We start from the raw sequence: 16,661 nt of genomic DNA on the forward strand, positions 1-16,661 counted from the left end.
GTTTTGTTAAATAGATGAAATTTTTACTGTTCCATATTTGCAGCAGATAAGGTTGCATTTTTCTAAGTCTTTATTGTTTTAAAAAGTCTGATTATTCATCCCTTTGGAGTTCATTTTAGTATCATTAACTCTATAATCTAGTTTTTAGCCTTATCATTATACAGAAACTGCTTTCTCTAAAGTTAGCAATTATCTCCAAATCACTCATTTCAATGGCCTTTTCCCCCTCCCTTCCCTGCCCTAGTGCCTTTATCTTTCAGATTACCTTCTTGGCTCCTCTATGTGTAGGGATCTAATTATTTACATGTTGTCTCCCTGTTATAATGCAGAATCCTCCAGAACAAATTGTTTTTTATCTTTCTTTGTATATTGAAGCATTTAGTCTAATTGTGTACACCAAAGTACTCATCAACTGACTGACAGTATTGCATGTGTTTTCTCTTTTACATTAGCTAACACAAATTCTTAGTCACAGGAAAGAAAGGGGAAAAAAAAATTAGGTTTCAAAGTTCTTAAAGGAATGAGCCTTGTGGTTTTAAATTACAATTGCATTGCAAATATAAGTCAATTATGCAATATGTTCATCCAGCTGCTAGTTATATTAACTTCTTGTAATGATACCCACTTTACAAGATAGACATGAATATCCAGAGGTCTTTTCACTTGTCTTGATTGGAAACACTTTGTGCTAGACAAGAAATTTCTATGAAATAAATGATTTTATTTAGGTGGTCTATTAAAACATTTATTAGTTTTAAAAAGTGTACTAGTGTAGTTTTAGGGATGGATTATTGATAGGTATCCGCATGGTTTGGAAAAGTAGACAAAATTAGAACAAGAAATGAAGGCAATAAATTGGTGTCCTGTCTTTAGTGCTACTAAATGGTAAGAGTATAGGGATGTCAAGATGTAAATGTCAAAAGTCTGCCTAAGCTAAAACATGCCAGACCCCCAGGAAAAACCTACGATGTACTGATGGATGTTCTAGTAATGTTATCCTTATTGATTTCTATGCAAAGAACTCTGTGAAATACAGCTTTTTGGGTTGCTTTAGATTCTGAAAAACTTCTTAAATTTTTACTTTTCAGTCTCTTGAGTGAATCTTTATCATTCTACCAAGTGAGATAGGCACGAAATTTTGATAATAATTAACAAGATACTGACAGGTACCATTTACTCATTCGTCTCTTTTGTAATCTTGTTCTCAGATCCTCATGCCGTAAAGCAAACTCAAAGAGAGAGGCTCAGGATACCAATAGTCTTGTATGAGGAGAGCAAAGATAGCTAGCCAGAAGATTCACAACAAACCATAATCATGGAGAATAATGGAAATAGATCCTGAGGGAACTGGGCTTCCTGTTGTGGCTCTGGAGGGAATGGGGTGCTCTCTCTTCAGCCAGTCAAGGACTCCTGGGATAGGGTTCTCCTCTGGATTCAGCAAGACCAGACATTGCGTACAGAGGTCAAAGAGCTTGGGGACTGATTCTGATTCATATTATTTGGGAGAAGAAAAGACTCCTGGGAACTAGTTGATATTCAAAACTTCCCACTGGTGAGAAAAGGGAATTTGGGCTACTACTGCTGGTTTTATTCTTTCACTGTATTCCTTACACTTGAAGGCCATAAGTCACCTTTCTTTTTGCCAGTTTGCACTGTGAGATTCTAAAATTATTGGCATAACCTTCTTTTCCTCAGGATTCTTGGAAATCGTGAATAGTATGATTCAGACAGAGAAGTCACTTTGGAGTCAGCTGCAGCCTAGCCATGTAATTTAAAAGAAAGAGCCCTGACCCAAAGCTGGTCCTTACTGGCTTAGTTTGGCCAGTCACTTCTGATCCGTTGGTACTCTGCAGCCTCATCTATAAAATGAAGAGTTGGACCTCAAGGGCCTTTGCAGCGCTAACATGCTCAGATTCTAGTACAGATTCAGTTTTGGGACTTGAATACTGTTGAATTTTTCAGAATGTTATTCCTTAAATCTCCTTCTCCTGTTACTCCAGATATTTTTCTTCTCTCTTCACTTGATAGCTTTAAGGGGAAAAATTCAAAACAATTAACTTAATCTTCCTTCTATCAGACTATTTTTTTTTCTTTTTTAGACCCTTTAATTTGCTTTGAGTCATGGAATTCTCAAAGTTGTGGGGCTTCTTTGTAAGTCCCTACCATCATCACCATTATTAGCAATGTCAAGAAATGTTTTGATTGCTCAGATGACCCATATTCAAATCAATTAAATAATTAAAGAAAGGGAAATAATAGTAGAGGGAATAGAGCTAAAAGTTATCTTAAGCATGATAGTAAGAACTGATATTCACTTGGCACTTTTGGGGACTTCCAAAATGTTTTCTGTAAAGCCCTGTGAGATAAATTTTAAAAATCCTATTATTTCCATTTTACATCTGAGGAAACTGAGGTTCAAAGAAGTTATAAAATTTGCCTAGGGTCATACAAATAGCTGAGACCTGAGATTAGCTCTTCTGGCCCCAGATCCATCAAAGTCTTTACAATTCCTATGGTCATTGCAGAAGATTCAAAAAACTTTTAAGAGGAAAAGATTTTACAATGGAGATCAGTGGACTTTGTTCAGAAATCCATTTTTGTACCAAGTATTATATATATATAATTTTCCCAAAGGACATATGATAAATAAAATATAAATTAATTTACAAGTATTATTGAATTCATAGAAGTTTTTTGACATCTGATATTTTTCTTAATACTAATAATAGTGCAGTTGTTTTAGAGTGATATATATGAGAGTCTGTAAAACCTTTTTACATTAAAAAGATTTGAAACCTATGTAGCCAACAATAGAAGGAAGGCAAAAAATTAGGGAGAAAATTTTATTATATTTGTATACAATTAGAATAGAATACAATGACCCTTCAGAAATACAATAACATGACCCAATTCCTGATTTGCAAATGTAATGAACAAGTTAATGATATGATAGAGTTGAAAAATATTTTTACCATCTTGCTGCAAACAGGCAGTATACTATAATGGACAAATGGAACTTAGAATCAGGGAGAATGACCTGAGTCCAAATTCCACCTTAGATCTTTTTTGGTTGTATGACCCTAAGCAAATCACTTAAACTCTCAGCCTCAGTTTTCTTCATTGTACACATTAGGGTGTTTGACTTCCCATCCACCAAATTTCCTTCTACTTCCTAATTTTATGATTCTACAAATGAGTAAAAGCAGACATAGTCCCATTACCCCTCAGACTACTCTTTGAATGCTAACATTTCCAAAAATTTTGATTTACATGGTGTTATATTGAGTTTAGAATCTAATTTTTAATTAGATTAATTTTTATTTTAATATTTTTAGTTTTAAAATATTTTAATCTAATTATTGATAATTAGATTACTATTTTAAATTAGATTCTAAATAGATTCTAATGTAATTTTTAACAATTAATTTTTCTTCTATCATTAACACACTTATGTTTTAGGGTTTAGAACTGTCAGGGACCTTAGAGACTGCTGAGAGTCTAGATCAACCAATCCTTCCACTTTGAAATGACTTGCCCATGATGGCACAGTGGCAGAGCTGACTTGTAAACCTGTCTAAACTCTCAATCAAGGGCATTTTTTCATGGCACCGTGTAGTCTCCTTTTGAAGGTCACACCTTAGCTGATGTACTTGAATTCATAGCCTTCAGTAATAATCCCACTATAAAATCTTTTCTTCTAACTGTTTCAAAATAACTGCTTCAATACTATAGCAGATAGCTAGGCAAGTTACTGTATACTTTAGTCTGTATCCATAAAATGAGAGAATTATACTGAACGATTGCTACAATTCTTTTTTACCTTAGTAAATTGTCTTCTCAGTAGATCAATAGTCTTGGTTAAACATAATTTAGTAGCCTTTTATTAACCTTCTGCTGGTGATGATGACCGTTTTTGAATTGTTTGGTTGCCTATGAATTGCCAAAAAAGAGTCTCTTCCTCCTTTCCAAAAATTTAACAGCTTGAAACCTTCAAGCATCTTGAACATTAATGGAATAATTAATTTCTCTGCTTTCCTTTTTAGGCGCCATCGTTGCCCACACATGCCTACCAAGATTTACGAACAATCAGAGAACAAATGCATTCTTACAGAGTACGCAGATAATTATCCTATCTATCAGTTTTATCAACCAAGAGAATCCTTCAAACCCAAGTTAGAATATCACAAAGGATCTTTGCCAATGGAAGCCCTCTCCACAGCAAGGTAAGACACTGTAAACATCTTTGGGTTTTTTTTTTTTTTTTGGAGGGGAAAAATGAATACTAGGATTATTCTTATTTTTTTAAATAGCTTTTTATTTACAAGTTATATGCATAGGTAATTTTACAGCATTGACAATCGCCAAACCTTTTGTTCCAATTTTTTCCCTCCTCACCCCCCCCCCCCATTCCTTCCCCACAATGGCAGGTTGACCAATACATGTTAAGTATGTTTAAATACAATATAAACATACATGTCCTAACAGTTATTTTGCAGTACAAAAAGAATTGGCATTTGAAATAGTGTACTATTAGCCTGTGAAAAAAACAAAAAATGCAGGCAGACAAAAATATAGGTATTGGGAATTCTATGTAATCGTTCATAGTCATCTCCCAGAGTTCTTTCCCTGCGTATAGATGATTCAATTCATTACTGTTCTATTGGAACTGATTTGGTTCATCTCATTGCTGAAGAAGGCCACGTCCATCAGAATTGATCATCATATAGTATTGTTGTTGAAGTATATGATGATCTCCTGGTCCTACTCAGCATCAGTTCATGCAAATCTCTCCAGGACTTTCTGAAATCATCCTGCTGGTCATTTTTTACCAAACAATAATATTCTATAATATTCATATACCACAATTTATTCAGCCATTCTCCAATTGATGGGCATCCACTCAGTTTAGGATTATTCTTATAAAAGAATCTTTGGAGATTCTCCTATTATTAGGGAACCTTCGCATCTGTTATCCATAATCTTTTAAGATGAATTTGAGGTTCCTTAGACCTCCTAGTTGTCTGTGGCTATAGTTATGTTTCCTGAGAAAAGCCTGATCAAAAAATGAGGACTATCCCTTGAAGGATGAGTTTGTAAAGGTTCTAATAATACTCTACTAATAAAATTGCCTGATAGGGCATTTAAAGTTTTCATGTAGTCTGGATATCAGAGGACCAAATTCCCTGCTTAGGCAGGACAGTCTTGAGCTGGACTTCCTGTTTCTGCTTGGAGGAGTGTCGTGAAAATGTACTGTATCAAAATCTGCTTATTTTATGGGTTGGAAGTATAGTAAAGTTTCTTAAGAGAATTCTGGCAAAAACAGAAACAAACAAATAAAAATACACAGAAAAACTGTTGCTTTTGCAACAGATTTTCCCTGTGTAGATTCAGAAAGTAGAAAGTCAGACAATTGAGGCAGAAATGAACATGGGTTTGATAAAACCATGAAGTGTGATGTAGTTATTGAGGCATTTCATTGAGAGTTAAAAGACCTGGCTTCTAATCTTGGCTCTGATTCATTTTTCTTTTCCATTCATTCCATTCCATTCCATTCATTCCATTTATTCACTCATTTATTCATGCATGCATCCATCTATCCATCCATTTATTTACTTATCATAAACTTAAATAGAAAATAGGGGGAAAAAAAGAACCTTGCTATAGACACAATATAATATTACAAAGGATTCAAAATATAAAACAATAAATTTCCATTTCAAGAAAGCCAGTATAATAAATGCTACAAATTCTATTCAGAGCTGTCCATCTTTTCTTTGCTTCCTTGTATGTTTCTTTGTTTTCTGCTGTGCACTTTTAATTTTCCCTCCTTCTTCCTTACTGCCCCTGAAGGTTACAATTAAATGTGGATATATTTTCATATATATATATGTATACATATGTATAATATGGATATATACAGATATATCCATATATATGCACACTTATACATATAAGCTCTGATTTTTAACTAATTGTAAGATTCTGGGCAATTTTCTGAATTTCAATTTCTTTCTTTTATAAAGTGTATACTGTTTACATTATGTGACTCAAAGGAAAGTACATTGTAAAGTGCTGTGTGTGCATTATTATTGTGATAATTTTGGAATGGAAAAGAGACATCAGATTCATAAAATATTTTGAGAATGGTGAGAGAAAAGCACTCAAATCAGGGCAGCTCCAGAAGTTAGCAAGAAAATTAAGATACTTTCAGTTTGTTCTCAAAAATTATTTCAGCATTGGACTGAGAATATTCAACTCTGTGTTTGGACACATTTAGTGACAACTAATTTTAGTGGCCCCTCTTTTGACTTATGGTCAGTTGATAGAATAATTATCAGAGATAGAACTCTATTTTTCAAGGAAACCATAAATGATCCAATCCAAAAAGCAGTGGTTAAGCATAAGGCAAGGGAGATAAGCAAAAAAGAAACAACACTCCCTGTTTTCAGGGAGATTATATTCTATTAAAAGATTTATGTATACAAGTAGCTAAATTCTTATACAAGTAGCTAAGTAAAATATCTCTGGACAAGTAGATGACTCAGTAGATAGGATTGCCAGGTTTAGAGTCAGGAGGACCTGAATTTAAATCTGGCCTCAGATAGTTACTAGCTGTGTCATCCTGGGCAAGTCACTTAATCCTCTTTGCCTCAGTTTTCTCATCTGTAAGAAGAGCTAGAGAAGGAAAAGGCAAATCATTCCAGTATCCTTGTTAAGAAAACCCCAAATGGGGTCACAAAGAGTTGGACACGACTGAATTGAACAACAACCAATATCTTGAGGAGGGAGAGAATCCTAACAATGTTTTTTCTTCAGAAAACAGGAAAGGCATTCTGTGAAGCAAGCATTAGAGTTGAATCTTGAAGGTAAGCATTCTGAGACGTGAAAGGGAAGGAGGATATTTTAGGGATTGGGGGAATCATTTATAAAAGATAGTGAATGGAATTCTGAATTGGGGGACCAAGTAGGCCAGTTTGGTTAGAGCATATGCTACACATTGGGAAGTAGTATGGACTAAATCTAGAAAGGTAGATTGGAATCTGATTGTATAGGACTTTAAGTGCACCAAGCTGAGGAATTTGTATTTTGTCTCAGGGGTAATAGGTAGCCACAGAAACTTATTGAAAGGCATTGTGGTTTATTTTGGTAGAATGGTCAGACCACATCTGCACAACTGCCTTCAGTTATGGGAGCCACATTTAGGGAGGATGCTTTTTCCCCCAGTAGTATTTTATTTTTCCAAATACATGCAAATATAGTTTTCAACATTCACCTTTGCAAAATCTTGTATTCCAAATTTTTCTCCCTCTCCTCTCCTCCTCCCCTCCCAAGACAGCAAGCAATGCGATATAGGTTAAAAATATGCAATTCTAATAAACATATTTTAGGGAGCATGTGGATTAAGCTGAATGGTATTCAGAAGTCCAGTCTTGAGAGTTTGAGCTCAGAGATGTTGAGCTCAAAGATGATAAGACTCAGGGGAAACCCAAGTTCAAATCCGGCCTTAGACATTTAACACTTACTGGCTGTGAAGCCCCAGATAGATCACTTGGAGTTGCCTTGCCAAAAAAAAAAAAAAAAAAAAAAAAAAAAGAGAAGAGAATGAAGGACAAATGATAACAAACACTTGTATGTGATAAATCCTGGGGATACAAAACAAGCAGACAAGGTGATCCCTTATGCTCAAGGAGATTCTGTTCTAATGGAGTAAGACACCACACAAAAAGGAACTGAAAGGGGATAGGGAAAAGTACCTAGAAGAGAGCAATTAAGCTATTGAGGAGGAAAAGGAAGGTCATAAGTGAGTTGAGGTGCAAATGAGGAGAAATGTGGCTGGAGATCTTCTTAAAACGGCAGCCTTTCTAAAAAAGGAGTCACCAGTGAGAACAAGCCTTTAAATGGGATGTCAATTATTAAGAAGAATATGAGTTAATCATATGATCCTATGATCTAAGTCTTATCATTCCTAAAAATCAAACATTTCTCAAGGTTGACTAAGCTCTCTCTTAAACCCCACAGAGTCAGAAGCCATAATCCTTACCTTGGAAAAAAAGGGGTGTTTAAGAGAAAGGAAGAAAAAAGAAAGTTTTATATATTGGTTGGAAGTGATAACTCAGCTTGCTTCATATTCTTTTTCTTCTTGCTCTTGTTTACTTAGCATCTTCCTTCTCTTATCCCTCTGGATGAAGAAATTTCTCCAAGGGAGTCTCACCAGCCAAACTTAGTTATATGGAATCATAAAAAGATGGGGAAAAAACAAAACAATCTTTTCACAGAGATGTAACCACTGGGACATGTACTTGAGTTTAACATTTGAACAGAAGTCATTTTATATATTCTAGGGAGAACTTGGGGGTGTTGGTGGGGAGAGAAAAGGAGGGGAATTTTTTCTTTGGAATGTAAGAGGAGGCAGATGTTATCAATCATGTGGTATCTCAGAGGTCACTAAAAATTGAGAGTTCTCATTGTATTTAAAATTTCAGCCAAAAGACAAACTCTGCAAGTATCAATTGGAAGCATACAGTTTATAATTCTATAATTCCTGCCCTAGTGAAGTCAGGAAAAAAAAATTTCTTTGTCTTTGTAGTGGTCTATAAACAGAGATGAAAAGGGGAACCCAAATATTTTGGGAAGACATGCTCAACCCACCTCACTCTGTAGGTCCTAAATTGAATTTTTCTGGTTACCTGTAAAATGAAATTTTCTCAGTAAATGATCTTAAATTATTATTCATGTTATTTATTTTCACTTTTTTAATTGAAGCTTTTTATTTTAAAAACACATGCAAAGATAATTTTTCACCATTGACCCTTGCAAAACCTTGTGTTTCAATCCCTCCCTCCCGCCTTCTCCTCAACCCCTCTCTTGGATGGAAAATAATCCAGTATATGTTCAACATATCATAAAGAACAATAAATATCTATACAGTTTTGAATTGAAACAAAATCTAACAATTTTCCATAGACATAGAAATATGACCTAAATTAACATTTGGCCAAAGGCAAGGGACAGACATTGAAGCATTTTCAAAAGTGAACCCTTTAAAGGGACTACACACACACACACACACACACACACACACACACACAAGCTGTATATAATGGAACGACTAAAAGATTTGGTAGCTGAGAAGCTATTTAAATCCTGGATTAGTCACTTATTTGCTGAAGGATTTTGAGCAACTCACTTACTGAATCAATAAGTAATTTAGTATTGATTACTACCTTGCTCACATATAGTCAAAGTTATAGTTTTTCTAGTAGCAATCTTAAAGTTGGATTATAATGAAATCTATGCTTTCAGATTGTGATACTGGAGAATCCTTTTCTGAATTTCTTGTAAAGAAGGGAGATAAAATCAGTCAATACTTAAAGAAATTAATTCAGGCCATTTACTGAAATGTCAAATAGTAAAGCTGAAACCTGAAGACCAAGTAGATTATATATCTCCTCTCTCCCAGTGGTTTTAGGGGATGTTTATTGTTCTCTGCAAATGTCTCCAGCTCCCTCCCATGGTGTTTCCCCAAGTTTAGAAAGTTTTCTGCACCACAGTTCCATGTGGCCACTAACAGAACACCTTTTATGAAGAAATATTTGCTTCAAAAGTTAAAATTACAGTTATACAAACTTACCTTCCCAATATGTGAGAGGCATAAATTCTCCTTCCCTTTTGTATCAGCTCAGAAGAGAAGAGGATTAGGTTTATTGTTTAGACTCATTTGTATAGACCAGGGCTTCTTAAGCTTTTTTCATCCATGACCCCTTTTCATGGAAGAAAATTTTACATAATCTCTATGCAAATCAAATATTTACTGATAATAAATCATAATTGTGTGACTCTCACACTCAGTTGTAAGACCCCAAATGGGGTTGCAACCCATAGTTTAAGAAGCAGGGCATATTCATAATTTTAGCAAAGTAGCTGGCTACAAAATAAATCCCCATAAATCCTCAGCATTTTTATACATCACCAACAAAACCCAACAGCAAGAGATACAAAGAGAAATTCCATTCAGAATAACTGTTGATACCATAAAATATTTGGAATCTATCTACCAAAGGAAAGTCAGGAATTATATGAGCAAAATTATAAAAAGTCTCCACACAAATAAAGTCAGACTTAAATAATTGGAAAAATATTAAATGCTCTTGGATCGGCCGAGCGAACATAATAAAGATGACAATACTCCCTAAACTAATCTATTTATTTAGTGCTATACCAATCAGACTTCCAAGAAAATATTTTATTGATCTAGAAAAAATAACAACAAAATTCATATGGAACAATAAAAAGTCGAGAATCTCAAGGGAATTAATGAAAAAAAAAATCAAATGAAGGTGCCTAGCTGTACCTGATCTAAAATTATATTATAAAGCAGCAGTCACCAAAACCATTTGGTATTGGCTAAGAAATAGATTAGTGGATCAGTGGAAAAGGCTAGGCTCACAAGACAGAATAGTCAATTATAGCAATCTAGTGTTTGACAAACCCAAAGCCCCTAACTTCTGGGAAAAGAATTCATTATTTGATAAAAACTGCTGGGATAATTGGAAATTAGTATGGCAGAAATTAGGCATGGACCCACACTTAACACCATATACCAAGATAAGATCAAAATGGGTCTATGACCTAGGCATAAAGAACAAGATTATAAATAAATTAGAGGAACATAGAATAGTTTATCTCTTAGACTTGTGGAGGAGAAAGAAATTTGTGACCAAAGATGAACTAGAGACCATTACTGATCACAAAATAGAAAATTTCAATTACATCAAATTAAAAAGCCTTTGTACAAATAAAACTAATGCAAACAAGATTAGAAGGGAAGCAACAAACTGGGAAAACATTTTCACAGTTAAAGGTTCTGATAAAGGCCTCATTTCCAAAATATATAGAGAACTGACTCAAATTTATAAGAAATCAAGCCATTCTCCAATTGATAAATGGTCAAAGGATATGAACAGACAATTTTCAGAGGATGAAATTGAAACTATTACCACTCATATGAAAGAGTGTTCCAAATCATTATTGATCAGAGAAATGCAAATTAAGACAACTCTGAGATATCACTACATACCTGTCAGATTGGCTAAGATGACAGGAAAAAATAATGATGAATGTTGGAGGGGATGCGGGAAAACTGGGACACTATTGCATTGTTGGTGGAGTTGTGAACGAATCCAACCATTCTGGAGAGCAATCTGGAATTATGCCCAAAAAATTATCAAATTGTGCATACCCTTTGATCTAGCAGTGTTTCTATTGGGCTTATATCCCAAAGAAATACTAAAGAAGGGAAAGGGACCTGTATGTGCCAAAATGTTTGTAGCAGCCCTGTTTGTAGTGGCTAGAAACTGGAAAATGAATGGATGCCCATCAGTTGGAGAATGGCTGGGTAAATTATGGTATATGAATGTTATGGAATATTATTGTTCTGTAAGAAATGACCAGCAGGATGAATACAGAGAGGACTGGCGAGACTTACATGAACTGATGCTAAGTGAAATGAGCAGAACCAGGAGATCATTATACACTTCGACAACGATATTGTATGAGGACATATTTTGATGGAAGGGGATTTCTTTGACAAAGAGACCTGAGTTTCAATTGATAAATGACGGACAAAAGCAGCTACACCCAAAGAAAGAACACTGGGAAACGAATGTGAACTATCTGCATTTTTGTTTTTCTTCCCGGTTATTTATACCTTCTGAATCCAATTCTCCCTATGCAACAAGAGAACTGTTTGGTTCTGCAAACATATATTGTATCTAGGATATACTGCAACATATCCAACATATAAAGGACTGCTTGCCATCTAGGGGAGGGGGTGGAGGGAGGGAGGGAAAAAAAATTGGAACAGAAACGAGTGTCAATATAAAGTAATTATTAAATAAAAATTAAAAAAAAAAAAAAAGAAGAAGCAGGGCATAGAGTACAGTAACATTCCAAGCCTGAAATTTCTTTTGGGATCATGTATCAGATACCCTGGCTTCCTTGGGTCTCTTGGTTAGACTAGCTGGTTGCACTAAAGCATTTGCAATCCTGGCTCCTAATTCACCATGCCTTGAACTCCCAGGGTTAGTAGGGATTACCACCTCCGTTCAAAACCTGAGAAAGATATGTTAAACAGAAGAGTAAAATATTCTCAGATCCATTTCTCTGAGCCATAATAAAAGAAGGGGAAGAGTCGGGGGAAAGGAAGTCTATTTCTTCTTATTGGTTCAGTTCATGATGTCCCTGCTTGTGATCTTCATCCTCTGAATGATGGAGGAAAGGAGCCCACAGGAAAGAGTGTGAGCCAGAAAAGTGCCAGAAAGAGATGTCTCAGTTTCACTAGTTTGAAAGACTCTAGCTATCCTAGATATGTAAATATATATTATGTGTATATAGGATAACCTCAAAGGAGGCTATCAACACCCACTTGATACAATGCAGAGTACCTCTACTTTTTAGATCTGGGTATTTGTGTCCAGGCAAGCCCCCATAGGTATGCCTCTGGGGAAATTGGGCATTCTCCAAAAGCCCTACAAAATAGATATATGATTTTTTGGGAAAGGTAAAAGCTAATGGGGAGAGAGGGAGAAATCAAGAAAGGCTAAGGTAACCCATGAGCTGAATTTTGAGCAGAATCTGAGAGACAAGAGGTAAGGAGTAAATAATTCCAGGCATGGATGGCAGCTAGTGCAAAAGCAAAGACAAAAGCAAAGACAGAAAGTTTGGAGTGCTTAAGAAAGTAATTTTATCTCAAAGAAAGAATATATAAAATATGTATATGTAAAATATAAAAATATAATTTAAATTGAAAATATATATCTGGTTGGGGTCAGGTTGAAATGTATAATATAAACATAAGATTGATATTTTTGTTGTAGAGATAATAGGGGACAACTGGAGTTTATGAAGTAGGGGAATGATATGGTTTGACCTGAATTCATTAATTCCCTTGAAATTTTTGATCTTTTATTCTTCCATATGAATTTTATTATTATTTTTTTATCTCTGTAAAATAATTTCTTGGCAGTTTGATTGGTGTGGCACTGCATAGATTAATATAGATAGAATTGTCATATATTTATCATCACAGCATGTGATACCATTAGAATAGCACATGACTCTTACTGCTTATAAATCTTAAAAAGTTTACAATTTACAGCACATGCCACATGAGGCAATTGGTTGTTATTTTCAGTCATTTCTTAATATGAAATTATTTCTACCAACCTTTGGATATGCTTCCTTATAAAGGATCTGCCTTTGGCTAGATTGACAACCTAAATTTATAGGTATCACTTAAGAGAGTTATATTACATGTTTCTTTTTCATTAGTGAAATTCTGTCATGAGCAATTGGTATTCTTCTAATTATTTAGATCTAACTTTATTTGTGTGGAAAATGTTTTGCAATTGTGTCATACAGTTTCTGGCTTTGTCTTGGCAGGTAGACTCCCAAATATTTTATATCATCTATAGTTATTTTAAATGGAATTTCTCTTTGTATCTTTTGCTGCTGGACTTTGTTGGTAACATAGAAATGCTTGTAATTTATGTGGATTTATTTTGTATCCTGCAACTTTGCTAAAGTTGTTAATCATTTCTAGTAGATTTTTAGTTGATTCTATAGGATTCTTTAAGTATATCATCATATCTGAAAATAATGTCAATTTTGTTTCCTCATTACCTATTCTAATTCCTTTAATTTCTTTTTCTTTTCTTATTGTTAAAGCTAGCATTTCTAATACAATATGGTAATGATGATAGTAGGCAACCTTGTTTTATCCCAGTTATTGGAGCTTATTGGAAATGCTTCTAGTTTCTCCTTATTATATGTGATGCTTGCTGATGGTTTTAGATAGATGCTGCTTATTATTTTAAGGAAAACTCCATTTATTCCTATATGCTCTTGCATTTTTTTTACAGGAATGGGTGTTGGATTTTTTTGACCATAACTTTAAAAGGAAAATCACCTTGGCAGTTGTATGGAGGATAATTTGGAGATGAGAGAATCTTGAGAAAGGAAGACCATTTAGGAAGTTCTTGTGCTTTCTTTCCTTCAAAATTCAGATCAAGCACCACTTTTCTACATGAAGAGTTTCTGATAATTCCTAGTGCCTATCCTCTCTCCAAATTATTTCATTTATTTATATATTTAATACATTTACATGTATATGTATATACATACACACACATATAAGTTTGTTTACATATTATCTTAAGAAGAATGTAGGCTTTATTCAGAAGATGAAGGTAGCAGCTGTTTCCAATTTGTCTAGTGCCTGGGACATGATAAACACTTAATCATATTTATTGATTGATTGGTGGCTGTGTGAGTGGAGAAAAGAAAAATTATAGATTGTGGAAGTTGAAAATAAAAATAAATGATAAATTGTTTAGATGGGGGGTTAGAAAGAGTGAGGAGGCAAGGATAACTCCAAGTTCTTGAATCTGGATGACTGGTACCATTGGTAGAAATTGGGAAATAGAGAAGAAGTCTAAATTTGGGAGAAACAATAAGGAGGTCTGTTTTGGACATGTTGAATTTGAGAAACTATGGGACATTGGCGCCTGAACATGGGACATAAGAAACAAAGAAGCAGCAGCACCCGATAGCTGTTTGTGAATAGGATCCTTCCAGAGTTCTGTTATTAACCTGTGGGGAAGAAAAGGGAGAAGAGATCCAGTAAGACTTTTTTAGTCAGGGTAATTAAGTGGGCCAACCCATCAAAGGGCCGAGCCAGGAGACTGATGAGAGATTTATGAAAAAATGCTTGTTTTGACTACAGTCCTCTTCTACATTTGAAAGTTAGCCCCCATGACATCTCACAAGCTTCAATACCTGCTATAGTGCTGTTTGCACTCCCTAGCATGCGGACTCAGATATCTTAGCATGTGGACTTAGCTAATAGCCAATGCATAAACTTACTGACCATACTGGGTGGGTGGGGGGAATAATCATACTCCTATAAAACAAAAAACAGGGAATTGTTAAGGACCATGCCTAAGTGAAGGGGCAGGTAAATTCTCAGAGAGCCTCTCCAGCTGTGGATCATAACACTTGAAGGAGTTACAAAGCAGCCTTCACAGATGTTCCTTGTGGATTGGGAATGAAATAAATTGGTGGCAGAAGGAAGAGGGGAGAGATCAGACAATGCAACTGCCTCTCAGTTGAGAGGTCAGACAATGAAACTGCCTCTCAGTCTCCTTGTATCATCATCATCTTCTCACATGAAGAGATACATTCTACAGATTTGACTTAGACCTCCAGCAGCCACTGGCAGGAGGCTCCTGTATCACAACAGGACAAAGGGTTAGAAATGTCTGAAAGGCAGTTCATGAGGTGCTACTAGCTAATCAGGAGTGAGATTAAGTCTGGATGTCATCAATTTAGAGATGAAAATTAAGCACCTGTTGAGCTAATGAGGTCCCAAAAAGAGGACAAAAAGGAGAAAGAGTCTAGGATGCATTGGAAAGTATAACAGTATTGGAAAGTGGTGATGGTGTGAGAAAAGAAGAAAAAATTGGTAAGAATAAAGAATAAGTTTAGAAAAAGTAAGGCCTAAGGAAAAATAAATTAATAATAATAATAATAATAATAAATTGTGACTGGATGAAAGAATTTCAGAATTCTTGATCTTGGCAGCAGAATTCCTTTGTAGTTAAAATAATCAAAAGGTGTGAACATTCATGTGTGTAGCTGTGGAGAAGCAGGTCATAGGGAGTTTACAGTGTTTCCTCATTTGTAAAACTGAAGAAATTAAACTAGATGTTCTCTAAAGTAGCTTTCTAGCTTTGAATCCTATTTTTCTATATTTTTGTGACCTGAGAGTAAACTAAGGAAAGGTGGTAGAAGCATGATTTCTATCCCTTAGTGCTTTAGAGGAGGGGACAAAAGTGGAGAGAGAAACAAAAATAACTCTTCCGTTCTTCCTGATCACAGAATCCTTCTGTGAGCAGAAGGAAAAATAAGGGAAAACAAGTAAAAGGAATCTCATTGATTTTGATTATACTCTTAGGAATCATGGAATTTCACTTAGGCACTGTAAAGCATGAGATTATCAATAAATTCAGTTCAATTTAATTTAATACACATCTATTAAAGTAACTATTATGTACCAGGCATTATGCTCAGTGTAGGGAATACAAATAAGAGAGACGGTCTTTGCCTTCAGAGAGCTTAATGGAGCTTACATTCTAATGGAGGAAGATAATATACAAAAAGAAGTGATGGTAGGCACCAAAAGGTTACTTGTGGGCATATGAGATTTAAGGCAAATCTGCTAGTAGACATTGTAATTACTGACAGCCCAAAGAAATGCTTTGGGAAGAGTTTCATGTTTTACTCCCTACCACCTTCAGTTCTCTGATCAAAGAAGAAAAGCAATTGAGGACAAGTTGAGAAATTATTAAGTATCAAAATCTGAGTTTATCTGAGTCAATCCTGAATCATATTTCTAGACCTTTACCTTCTATAGTAGAGCCCTAGTTCATGGATCTTGAAAGGAACATGTGACTTGGGTAATTACTGATAACCAGAGAATATAGAGTTTATCTGTCACAGAAGAACTGGGATGTAGTTGGATACATCCAACACTGTGGCCCTGAGACAGTGTTCTATGTCTTATTTGGTGAGTGTTCACCATCACTTCTACAATGGTGAATGTA

General features: G+C 35.0%; 1 protein-coding gene and 1 long non-coding RNA gene across 3 annotated transcripts in view; one reads left to right on the forward strand and one right to left on the reverse strand.

The window, feature by feature from the left end:
* The window catches only part of SAXO1 (stabilizer of axonemal microtubules 1), a 120,842-nt gene that overhangs the window by 83,399 nt on the left and 20,782 nt on the right, over window positions 1-16,661 (forward strand). The window contains exon 2 of the mRNA XM_051987041.1: window positions 4,044-4,223. Within this exon, the coding sequence (XP_051843001.1) occupies window positions 4,044-4,223 (180 nt within the window). The remainder of the gene's footprint in view (window positions 1-4,043; window positions 4,224-16,661) is intronic.
* LOC127555035 (uncharacterized) lies at window positions 745-14,755 on the reverse strand. Of its 2 annotated transcripts, XR_007952140.1 has the most exons (6): window positions 14,603-14,755; window positions 9,632-9,761; window positions 8,650-8,687; window positions 8,042-8,220; window positions 3,821-4,066; window positions 745-2,028 (listed from the first exon to the last, which is right to left on the reverse strand). It is a non-coding gene; the product is annotated as an uncharacterized LOC127555035 (long non-coding RNA). The 2 variants fall into 2 exon arrangements; XR_007952141.1 differs by lacking the exon at window positions 3,821-4,066.

The sequence above is a fragment of the Antechinus flavipes genome, chromosome 1 (assembly GCF_016432865.1).
Source record: "Antechinus flavipes isolate AdamAnt ecotype Samford, QLD, Australia chromosome 1, AdamAnt_v2, whole genome shotgun sequence".
Classification (NCBI taxonomy): Eukaryota; Metazoa; Chordata; class Mammalia; order Dasyuromorphia; family Dasyuridae; genus Antechinus; species Antechinus flavipes.